The sequence below is a fragment of the Nycticebus coucang genome, chromosome 8 (assembly GCF_027406575.1).
Source record: "Nycticebus coucang isolate mNycCou1 chromosome 8, mNycCou1.pri, whole genome shotgun sequence".
In the NCBI taxonomy this organism is placed as follows: domain Eukaryota; kingdom Metazoa; phylum Chordata; class Mammalia; order Primates; family Lorisidae; genus Nycticebus; species Nycticebus coucang.
Window position 1 is genome coordinate 5,661,869 of NC_069787.1, and position 11,744 is coordinate 5,673,612.

The 11,744-nt window shown below is 52.1% G+C and overlaps 1 protein-coding gene across 1 annotated transcript in view; it reads left to right on the forward strand.

Annotated features, from left to right (window-relative positions):
• C8H3orf20 (chromosome 8 C3orf20 homolog) overlaps positions 1-7,651 on the forward strand; it is an 85,357-nt gene extending 77,706 nt beyond the window's left edge. Inside the window, exons 14-15 of the mRNA XM_053599836.1 lie at positions 5,829-5,966; positions 6,576-7,651. Coding sequence (XP_053455811.1) covers positions 5,829-5,966; positions 6,576-6,672 — 235 coding nt within the window. The 3' untranslated portion in view covers positions 6,673-7,651. The remainder of the gene's footprint in view (positions 1-5,828; positions 5,967-6,575) is intronic.
• The last annotated feature ends 4,093 nt before the right edge of the window (positions 7,652-11,744 follow it).

Below are 11,744 nucleotides of genomic sequence, written 5' to 3' on the forward strand. Positions count from 1 at the left end.
CACTGATTACCAGGTGACTTCTCCCACCTCCAGTGGTGGGAAGCTCCTCCCTCCAAGGCCAGATTGATTTTTCGGCCTAAAGGTCCATACCATTCCTTCAGCCTCATGTTCATACTGGGGATGGAGGTGAGAAAGACCATGACCTGCACTGTATCACCTTGGCTGAGCCAAAGACTGGGGAATCCATATGAAAAAGTAGGAATGATCTTAATTATAGAGAAATGCAAACCAAACCCACAATCAGATATGACCTACACCCATGAAGATGGCCGCTATGAAAAGAAAAAGAATAGAAAAGAAAAGAAGAAAGAAAAACACAGAAACATCATTAGCAGCACTAATCACAGTAGCCAAAAGGCAGAAACAAATCAATGGATGGATGGTTAAAGAAAAGTGGTCTAACCACATTGTAGGATTTCTTTTTTTTTTTTTTTTCAGTTACTGGCCGGGGCTGGGTTTGAACCCACTACCTCTGGCATATGGGGCCCGCACCCTACTCCTTTGAGCCACAGGCTCCACCCCATTGTAGGATTTTTTTGCCAGCCTTAAAAAGAAAGGAAACTCCGCTAGCACTGGGAGTGGATGGACCTGAGGACATTATGCTGAGTGAAAAAAGCCAGTCACAGAAACACAAATGCCCTGGGACTCCACTTACAGAGCATCCCAGAGAAGCCAAATTCATAGAGACAGAGAGTAGAAAGGTGGGAGTCAGGGGCCAGGGGCTGGGTGACGGGGGTTTCACAGGCAGAGTTCCCATCTTGTGAGATGAAGCAGAGCTCTGCAGCGTAGCCACGCAAATATACCTAACACTGTATACTTTAAAATTACAGAGTGTGTACTTGAAAACGGCTAAGATGGTAAATTTTATGTTATGTGCTTTACAACCACAATTAAAAAGGGGCTGGGGGTGCTGTGTACTAGTGGTCACTGCCGATTGCAGGAGGAAGGGGGCTGCCCGCCCAAGCTGGTGAGCTGAGCTCCCAGGGCAGGGGCTGGCCTGGCCTCTAAAGCCCCACCCTCCCCACCTTCCCCACCCTGCACCGGCTGCCAGGAAGTCTCCCACCTGCCACACAGACCTGCCCGTCTCTGTCCCCGTCCCACAGCCTGGAAGTCTAAGGTGAATGATTCCCTCCCTCCAGGCTTCCTGGGGTGCTCACGTGCAACCTCCTTCCTCACTCGTGGGCCCACCCAGGAGCTTCTCTGAGCCCTCCGTGGGCAGGCAGGCTGAGCTGGGGTAGGTGAAGAGGAGGAGCCTATGGGGTGGGCAGTGCATCCTCAAGGGGAGTGTTCATGTCCTTGTTTTGGATCCCCCAGGACTGGGCTGAGTGAGTTGCCCCAAGGTAAGGCCCAAAGAAGGCTCTGGAAACAGCCGCCCAGTTGGGGACCAATACTGGCCTGGAGACCTGAGCTGCGCAAGGCTGGGAGCCCCCTGTTTCCCACCTAACCTGTGCCTGCCTTATGTAGCAGGTAGTGACCACCCTACTGGGTGCTGGGTCCACACCTGGCTTGGCCCCTCTCCTTGCTGGGCCTTCCCCTCTGGGGCTTTTGCAAACATCCTGTGGCTCAGGCACCAGCACAGCAGGGAGGTAGGGACAGGGGAAGCCAAGTGCTCGTCCTTACTGGTGCCTAGTCTCTGAGCCCCCAGATGGGGGCCAAGCCACCAAACCATCAAGAAAGCTTCCTGGCAGCCAGTAGCTGGTCCAGGAAGAACAGCCCCGCACGCACAGGGTTGTCCTGAGGATGTGGCAGCCTCGTGCATCTACAGCACCTCCACCCACACGTGATAGTTGCTATGCTCCCAGGCCTGCCTCAGCAGGGTCATGGAAGCCTAGGGAGGTCACACTATTTGCTGTCCACTGGTCACTATCCGCTATTCACTATGCACTATTCATTCCCTATTCACTATTCGCAGGCCCCAAGGTTGGTCTGTGCCTGCCGGTCTGTGCCTGGAAAAAGAGAGCCTCTGCCCCACCGCGCTCACTTTCCGGTAGGGACTCGGTCCAAAAGGGACAGGGACTAGGCAGAGTGGTGACATGGGGAGGGGCTGACAGGGCAGGAAGGGCAGACCAGGCAGGGGAGCCGCGGACCCTCTTGGAAACATGAGGAGGTTCAGCCTGCCAGCAGCCAAAAGGGGACTCTCACGACAGGGCTCTGTGGTAGCTGAGGCAATGAGGGTGTCCTGACCCCCAGCCAGGGCACTGCCTCCCTCCAGAGTGCGGCCAGAACTGTGGGAGGCTTTGAGGAAAGTGATTAGGCAGCTGCGTTAGGGACAGTGGCTCTGGCTCTGTGGAAGATGTGGAGAGGCAAGACCAGCCCAGACTGAGAGTCTTTGCTTTGTCCCTCCATTGTCACACCCTCCAAAAGGCTGTTGTCCATCTGCCTAGGCCCAGTGTTAACTGGTGGGCTGTCTCCCTTGACGGCTAGTCAGGTCCCAGGGGTCGGAATGTGCCTGGTTCACCATCACAGCCCCGGGCATGCCCTGGGCCTGGTGTCCGAGGCCCTTCGCGAGTGTGTGGGGTGGAGGCATGCAGTGATGACCCTTCGCAGTGCTGTCCATAGGGCCTGGCATGGTGCAGCAGGGCAAGAAGAGTAATGTTGTGGGCTCCACGCCCAGCTGTCAGAAGAGTGCGCATCTGGCAGATGAGCTTCCTACAGAAAACCCTCCCCAGGGCCCTGAGTTAGGAGCCCCCGGGACAATGTGCTCACATCAGAGGAGGGGAACCAAGGCCCAGGAAGGGCAGGGATGTGCCCCAGAGAGGCAGCGTGCCCAGGATGCACCACGCACCAAGCCTCAGCCTTGCTGGGCCTTGGTCATCTCCCGATGGGATGGAGGCTCAATTCTCTCTGGAGCATTCTGATAGGAGTGAGCTGAGGGGGTCACAGGCTATCACTGATGACTGCACTCACTAATGACAAAGTAAATAAACTGCACAGCCCTATGTAAACTGTAATGTCCAGAGGACTAGTTTTGCAAACTGTCGTGAAATCTTTAAAAGACAAAGTCACATGGCCCATAAATCACAAAGGGCTTCGGAGGCCACTGTGTGCCCTGCAAACTAGAGAGCATCTTATAAACTCCTGTGTGCCCTCACCAGCCGGGTCTTCATGACAGCAGGGTGCTCTGTAAGCTGCAGAGACTCTAAAGTGCTCTACAAACTGCAATTTACTTTCCACCTGCAAAGCACTTCCTAAAACACATGATACTCTGTTAAGAACAAAGTGCCTTATACACTGCTGAGTGCTTTGTGCAATGCAGACCAGCCTACAAACAGGGATGTGACCCATTAAAGACACAGCCACTGTGATCCTCAAAATGCTTTGTAAGCTGTAAAGTGCTATCCAGATGTGAGGGAAAACTCTTCACAGCTGGGCCACTGGTTAGCCCCCCCTACCTCTTGCCCACCTTGGAAGAGGCAGAGGAGGGGTGAAGGTACAGGATCAGGAGACCAGGTCTCTCCTCCTATCCACTGTGCTGGGGCCCACGCTCTGTCAGCTGCACCTGTCAGGACCTCTCCAGGGGTGGTGCTAGGAAAAGATACCGCTCTGAGGGATGCCAGTACCCCCCAGCCCGAGGAAGCCCCCTCTGAAGGATAAACAAGTGCTGAGTAGGAGGCAAAAGGGCTTTTGTGACTTGATCCCACAGGCAATGGGGGATCATCGAAGGTTCTTGAGCTAAGGGTAGAGGCTTTAGACTCATGAATCTGGCACGGACTGGATTTGAGCTAAGCAGGATGTCATAAACCTAGTACATGATGGTGTTAAAGCACCTCTGTCCTGGACTGGGGGCCTGAATGGGGCTGAGTGGAAAGCAGTTTCCTTCCTGAAGTAGGCTTGGATGGGGCCTCAATGCCGTGGGGAGGTGGGCTCCTCGTCTGATAAATGCCAGTTCTTGCTGACACTTTCCTTTTCACTGAGTCAAATTACAAAGGCTTTGAAAGTGCTAGAAGGACTGGTCTGTTACACACCCCTCAATGGTCTTTGCTTATCCCTGACCATGGATGGTCTCAGTGTCAATCTCTTGATCATCCTTCCAAGGAAGCACCTGGCCAGTGTCAGCAGGGAGGGACAGGAGCCTTCCAGTCACCCCAGGAGCATGGCTAAATAGCCCCACTAGCCTAGTGGCCAGTTCGTGGTCCTCTGATGTCCCCCATCATTTGGTTCATTTGTTCGTTCACTAAGCTCAGTAGGAGCTGAGAACAGATCCCACCCCAGGTGATTGCAGGGCAGGCTCACAGGGCTGCTGTGAGCTGTGCACCATAATAATCCCGGAGGCAGAGGTGTGAGAAAAGAGAACGGGGGAGGAAATCTCCCCTCCTTCCAGAGCTCGGAGGGCTTCGCAGAGGAGGTGGCATGGGAGGCTGGCCTTGAAGACTGAGTAGAAGACCTAGCAGAGAAGGAAAGAGAAAAGGCACTCTAGGCAGGGCTCGGACAGGCAGGGGCACGGCATGCTGCGGGGACCTGTGACCAGGAGAGCTGCCAGGAGGGACTATTAGAAAAACATGCTGGTAGTTTGGGGCCAAACTCTGACCGCTGGGGCTTACCCCTGCAGGATGCCAAGGAGTCCAGACAGGTTTTAGTAGGGAAGACAAGGCCAGATGGAGGAGGAGCAGCTCTCAGGCAGCAGGGGGTACACAGGGTGAGATAGGGTAAGGCTAGAGCAGAGGGAACAGTGCGGGAGGCCAGTGCCTGGGGTAGAGGGTGGGTTCAGATTGTCAGGACTAAGGGGCTGGCTGTAAGCTTGGGGACTGGTGTGTGCATTTAATCTTAGAGCCTAGGTTAGGGCAGAGGTGCTCAGTAAATACTTGTAGGAATGGCTGAATGAATGAATGAAATATTGGGGTTAGGGACCAGGCTTCTTTCTGAGCCTTTTCCCCTGAACCCTCCAAGCACCCAACACCAACCAGAGATGCCACAGTATAGGAGAGGCCCCAGAGAGCTCCCTCACCCTCCCTCCCTGTGTGAGATCAGAGAAGATGCCGCCTGCAATCCAGGGGCCCTTCCCAGAAGCTGGATCTGCCAGTACCTTGATTATGAACTCCCCAATTTCCAGAACCGTGAGAAATTTCTACTGTTACAAGCCACCCAGGCTATGATAATAGCCCAAAGTCACAAGGTACCTTAGACCGAGTGGCTTGAACAACAGAAATGATTTCAGTTCTAGAGACCAGAGTTTGAGATCAAAATTTGGAAATGGGGCACATGCTCTGATGGCGCCAGGGACAGATCTGCTCCAGGCCTCTCACCTCACTTCTGTAGTGCCTTGGTTTGTGGCAGCAGAACTGTGATCTTCACGCGGTACTCTTCCTGTGTGCATGTCTCTGTCCAAATTTCCCCTTCCTACAAGGATACCCATCAAGGGGTTCCAGTATGACCTCATCTTAACTAAGCACATCTGCAAGGACCCTATTTCCAAATCAGCTACATGCTGGAGTCCTGGGGTTTAGACTTAAACAGGTGAATCTGAGGGGACACATTCAGCCCACAACACCACATGCGACGCCTTCCTTGCCTCCTGCCATCCTCCTCCCTGGCTTTACTGAGCATTCCCACCCTGCTGCAGGCATTTCCTATGCTCAGCATCCGACACATACGTATAGCTGACATGTGAGTCAGGGCAAATCCAGCCCCAAACAGGGAAGCTGGCCTACAGTAGCACCCTGTGTCCCCAAGGTGGTTAGGTTCTCCCTTTCCCACCCTCGGAAGAAGATGTTCTTGCGCCCTTGTGTCTCTAGGAGCCGAAACAGTGAAGGGACACTGTCAGGCATGCCTGGGCCCCTCTGGCTCTGTCCCTGCTGAGCACATCCCTCTTCACCCTGCCTCCCTTGCAGCATGTCAGCCTCCATCCCAAGCCTGGCCGACTCTGAAGCAGTCAAGAGAGCCACATCAGAAGACGCCCAAGGAAGCTTCTCTTCACTGGCCCTGGGAGACAAGGTGGAGAAGGAATATTCTCCTGAAGCTGAGAAGAAGTAGGTGGTCACATTCCCGGGGGCTGGCAGAACGGGCATGGCTCACAGCAGTGCCCCTGGTCCCACCGAGGCCACCCTGTGGCTATGTGACCTTGTGCGAGTCACTTCTCCCCAGGCACGGGTCATCTTCACTATCCCCTGACATCGGGCCTATTTTGTCAACCCACCGTCCAGCTGGGCATAGCAGTGGCTCCCTGGGGCTGCTGGCAGTGGTCTGGCCTTTTGCAGACTTTGTAGCAAAACCCAACAGCCCCGAACAGTCGGTCTAAGAAGGGTGGAGGCCGTCCTGCTGTCTCCCTACAAGGGACTTGCTGTAGCAAGTCCCTACCTATCCAAAGTCCACCAACTCACTGGTGGTCACAGACTCGCTGATGGTAATGGAAATGAATTGTGTTCTGCAAGGCCTAGAAACCTCACATTTCTCATGAAGATAAGAAAGCTAAACTGGGAGCATATAGAAAGGTCACAGGTGCCACCAGGACCCAGACAGACTCGCCTGTGCAAGGGAGGGGCCGCACACACCTCAGTTGGCCAGCCCAGGCCCTGGGCACTGTGCAAGCCAGCCCTTCCCACCCACTCCCCAGCAGCTTCTTTCTCTTTTGATATTAGGGGGAAAGAGCCTGAAGAGGAACAGCATCCTGTCAACAAAACCCGGAGGGGCAGTAGAAGGAGCATCAACTGGAAGAGACAAACCTCTAAGAAGTGATACCACCCTGGTGGCCACCGAGCATGCTGGGCCCCAGCCTGGATGCCATACCTCCCTGCCCAACCCAGCACCCCAGTCTCCCAGCCCTTCCTGCAACCCTCTGTGTAATAAATGAGCTACCTCTGGTGTGTGGGTGAGGCCCTGGGGTAGGCTGGGGCTGGCCCAGCTCAGTCTGGCTCCTGCAAGGCCAGAGGCCCTGATAAATCTGCTCCTGACCGAGTCCTTGGAAACACCCATCCCCTGAGCCCAGAGCTTCCTCTGCAGGCAGTTAAGACAGCCCAAGCACCTCCCCCTCCCAAGGACACAAACTGTCTCACCCCAAGGGGCCAAGCTCGAGGACTGCGTCATCCCTGGGGAAGCCTTGGCCAGGATCCAACTGTGCCCTCTTGCCCTTTACTAGGGGTAGGCTCGGAGGCAGACCCAGGTAGGAAAGTGGAAAAAGGCAGAGACGGAGGTGGCATAGACAGAAGAGACAGGGAGATGGGGAGCCTGTGAAAGGGAGAGAGTGGGAGGAAGGAGGGGAGAGAGAGGCAGAAACCAGAGGATGAGGAGAACAAAGTGGACTGGAAAAGCAGGGACACAGAGCCGCCCCCAGACAGCCCGGCAGCAGTGCCCTCTGGTGAACTGGATGCTCCCCCCCCCCCCAGAAGGCCTAAAAAGTCCTTAGGCCTTAAGCAGCATCGCAGGCCCAGAGACAGAAGCCCTCAGGCATGCTTCCCGCGTCCCAGACACAGCACCAGGAGGGACAGACAGAACACCAGCCAGCAGCTCTGGGCTTACTGTCTGGGATTCACGAGCACCACTTCCCAGGAGCGGGAGCGGGAGCGGGGAGAGGGCTCTGGAGAGTTCAGGACCTGATCTGAGGGTGGCAGCTGGTGAGTGTCCCACACGTAACAACTTGTGCCGCTGCTGTGATGTAAGCTTTCTTAGTGTGAATTTTTTGAGGCTTCATTTTTATCTTTTGTATATTCGAAGATGTTTTTTGAATTACACATTTGTCCTCTCAGAAATGGATTTGAAATGGCCTCCTATGTGCTTAAGGCTGCATCCTTTGATGTGTGTTAGGGGTCCCGGGGGAGGGGTGTCTAACCACTCTCATCTCCTCTGCTTTGGAGCACAAGGACAGATGAGGATCAGAAGGCACCCTCCAACCCTGAAGGCAGGTCTCTGGTAAGGGTCAGAATAGAGACCTTGGTTCGAGCCTGAGCCTGTGATGAATGATGAAGGCTCTCACCTGCCCTGGATCTGACCTGTGGGCCCCATGCTCAGGGTGCTTGCATGGGTTTGCCAAGCAGTCTGCACGTACACTTGAGCAGCTGCGTGCACTGGCAGACCTGTCTCTGAAAGGCAGGCGCTGGCCCTGCCCAGGGTGCTCGCCACACTGAAGAGGGCAAAAATGAGCTGCCCATGAGCAAGGACACCTCTTATTGGGGTGGGTGGCAAGCCCAGTGAATATCCAGTGCTACCTAATCAAATTGTTCCCTGGGGAGAAAGAAGGGAAAAAAGAAGAAGCCCCTGCCCCATGGAAACACCAGGAGAGGATAACGCTTCATCCTCAACATGACCCCCAACAAACCAGGCATGATATAAAAGCTGCTAGATCAAGTGAGACAGTCATAAACTCTTGTCAAGTTAGGGTAGCTGGATTTTTCAAGTTCCCTCCTGTCGTCTTTGTCTTTGGATTCAGGAAGGTCCAAGGCTTTCTAAGGCAAGAAGGTATGGCCTGCTTCAAGTGGATACTCTAGAGATAAGTAAACACATGGAACATGCTATTACTGCCTAACCCCAGGCCTTTGCAGGCGTCATTAATCAATCGCAGCACCCTGAACCTCAGTGATGCCATCTCAGCACAAAGATCCAAGTAGCCATTACCAATTGACTACCAATCTTTGTCATCCATGGAGCATCCCTTTCCTCTCCCAAGACTCAGTTTTTAGGAAGTCTTCTTGGAGGAATTGAGGGTGGGGTTAGAGCCAAGGCCTAAAATGTAGCTTTTGTTAGGAGGCCTTGCTGTTGTCTTGTCTGTGCTTAAGTCCGTGACATCTGATTATTCACCTCCCAGGTATTCAGCCCATCAGGAAGACATGTAATGTGTAAGTAGCCCCACAGACCATGGGAAATGGAGGCAGGGTCTCCCCTTATCCCTGAGCACCCTTCCCCTAATTCTTATTCAGGCTGACCCAGTGGAAGGTCCAAGAGAAGGGAAGATTATGACTAGACTTGGCAGCAAAAAAAATTGAAATGAGAAGGAAAACCAGGAGATGGGGTATCTGACTTCTCACAATATTAAAAAAGAAGAAGGAGGGGCGACGCCTGTAGCTCAAAGGAGTAGGGCACCAGCCCCATATGCTGGAGGTAGCGGGTTCAAACCCAGCCCTAGCCAAAAACTGCAAAAAAAAAAAAAAAAAAAAGAAGGAAGGCCTCATACAGTCAGCACGTGGTAGCACTGGGCACGGTCCCTGGTGCTGAACCCACACACTGTACTCCATCTCTCAGAGTAGTGGTGCACCCGGGGCTGGGGAGGGGGTCTGGAAGGGCAGTAAGATAGTCCCCAGCAATACTAGGGACTAAATGGCCTGCAAACACCATCTCGTTACAAAGTACATGGAAATACGGGATGATAAAAATCAAATACGCCTGTAATTGCATTATTGGATCTCATAAGACAGTAGCTTCTGGTCTTCTAAAAACACCTTTAAGGAAACACAGGCCAGGTGTGAGAGTTCATACCTGTAATCCCAGTACTTTGAGAAGCCAAGCAGGATGAGCACGTGAGCCCCCAGGAGTTCAAGAGCAGCCTGGGCAACATAGGGTGCTCCGTCTCTAGAAAAAATAATAATAAATAAGAAAACAGGGCGATGCCTGTGGCTCAAAGGAGTAGGGCGCCGGCCCCATAGGCTGGAAGTGGCGGGTTCAAGCCCAGCCCCGGCCAAAAACTGCAAATAATAATAATAATAATAAATAAGAAAACATAAAGGTACACCTCAAAGTGGGAGAAAAATATAAATTTCTAGATAAAGAACTCATAACTCAAAAAGAAAACACCCCTATTTAAAAAACAAAAATGTGGACGGTGCCTGTGGCTCAGTCGGTAAGGCGCCAGCCCCATATACCAAGGGCGGAGGGTTCAAACCCGGCCCGGGCTGAACTGCAACCAAAAAACAAAAAAAATAGCTGGGCGTTGTGGTGGGCCCTGTAGTCCCAGCTACTCGGGAGGCTGAGGCAAGAGAATCGCTTAAGCCCAGGAGTTGGAGGTTGCTGTGAGCTGTGTGATGCCATGGCACTCTACCAAGGGCCATAAAGTGAGACTCTGTCTCTACAAAACAAAACAAAACAAAACAAAAATGTGCTAAGTAGGCTGGGCACAGTGGCTCATGCCTATAATCCTAGCACTTTGGAAAGCTGAGGCAGGAGGATCACTGGAGGCCAGGAATTCAAGACCAGCCTGTGCAACATAGTGAGACCCATCACTACAAAAAATAGAAGAATTAGCTGGGTGGCTGAGGCAAAAGGATTGCTTAAATCCAGATGTTTGAGGCTGTGGTAAGCTAGGATGATGCCATAGCACTCTGGCTAGACCAACAGTGGGAGACTTTGTCTACAAAAGAAAATAAAAATGGACTGAATATTTGAACAGACATTTTGCAAAAATATAGGGCGGGAAAAAAAGGACATGACAAGATGGCCAAAACTATTAGTCTTTAAGGAAATGCATGTTAAAACCACAAATAAGATACTACTAGATACTTAATTAGATCCCCCAAAAAATTTTAACTGAAAACACCAAGTTCTGACAGGTATGTAGAACAATTAGAACTCTCTTTTGTTGCTGGTATGAATGTAAAATGGTAAAGATATCTTGGGAGAGAGTTTGGTGGTTTCCTATAAAGTCACGCTTCTTATATAACCAGAGGAAGGAGGCAGGTTTTGAAGCAGGCTGCAAACTCCATTGTATGGAGTGGCCAGAGGGCCTAGAATGGCTCAGCCTGAACCCCAGGCTTCAAGGAGGCTTGGTCATTGTCACCTCATCTTTGCAGGCTATCCCAGGGCCTGAGACAGTAAAAGAGCAGTCACAGTTATCAGCAACTTTCCATTGAAATGAGATGGAGTTTTCAGGCTGAACCCCAAAACCATAGAGTCCCCTAGAACCCGTGTGTCCAAAGATCAATGGGCCAGAGCTCCAGCCAACAGGCATCTGCTCTGCAGGATACAAATGTTCTCCCAGAGTGATTCGGACTTCTGCCCACCTGGCAAACTGGCAGGGCCGGCTGGCTCCTTCACTGTATCCACCCAGGAGGGCTTTGGAAGCAAGCATGGCTTCCAGGAACTAAAAACCCTTTGAGAAATCCCTGGAAGCTTAAATGTGTCTTGAGTTGGTTTATGGGGAAATGTGGGTGGCTGCAGGCTGAGGAGGAAGAGGAGGACAGCAGATGGGGGAGGCAACAGAATACAGTTGTGCAAAACCTTCTGCAGCTCTGCCCTGCCTGTCCTTGGCACAGCCGTGGACAGTCTTCACCTGCCTCCTCACTGTAACAGCAGCAGCAGCCCAGGTCACCAGTGCAGGGCCACAAAGCCCTTGTCATTAACATGTTGATGAAAACAGATAATGACGGGCAAGGTGCCTCCGTGCTTACCCTCCTCCAGATTACTGGTTACAAGGCCAATGCAAGCCCCCTCAGCTGGTGGGTGCTTCTCCCCCTGGGGGTTTTAAGGTCACGACCGTAGCGAGAGGATTTGCCAGTTGGGGTGAAAACAAATGTGAGTGATGAACAGAGGTTCTGCAGTATTGGGGGCTTGTCATTTTACCAATTCTTACATAGACTGGAACTTGAATTTTTATTCTCCCCCAGAAAACAAAACTTGAGTAGCTGATACCCTCAAAGAAATATGATCTCAAAGGACAAAATAACTAAATAGATGAGGAATTATTTTCTGCAAAAGGAAGGTGAGAAAATGGACAAGAAATACTATCTGAAGCAGAACTATTGCAAGATAAAAAGAGATTAAGCAAACACAATCAACGTACCTAAGGAGGTAAGGAAATAACTCAGCAATGAAACAAGTATAAGAAA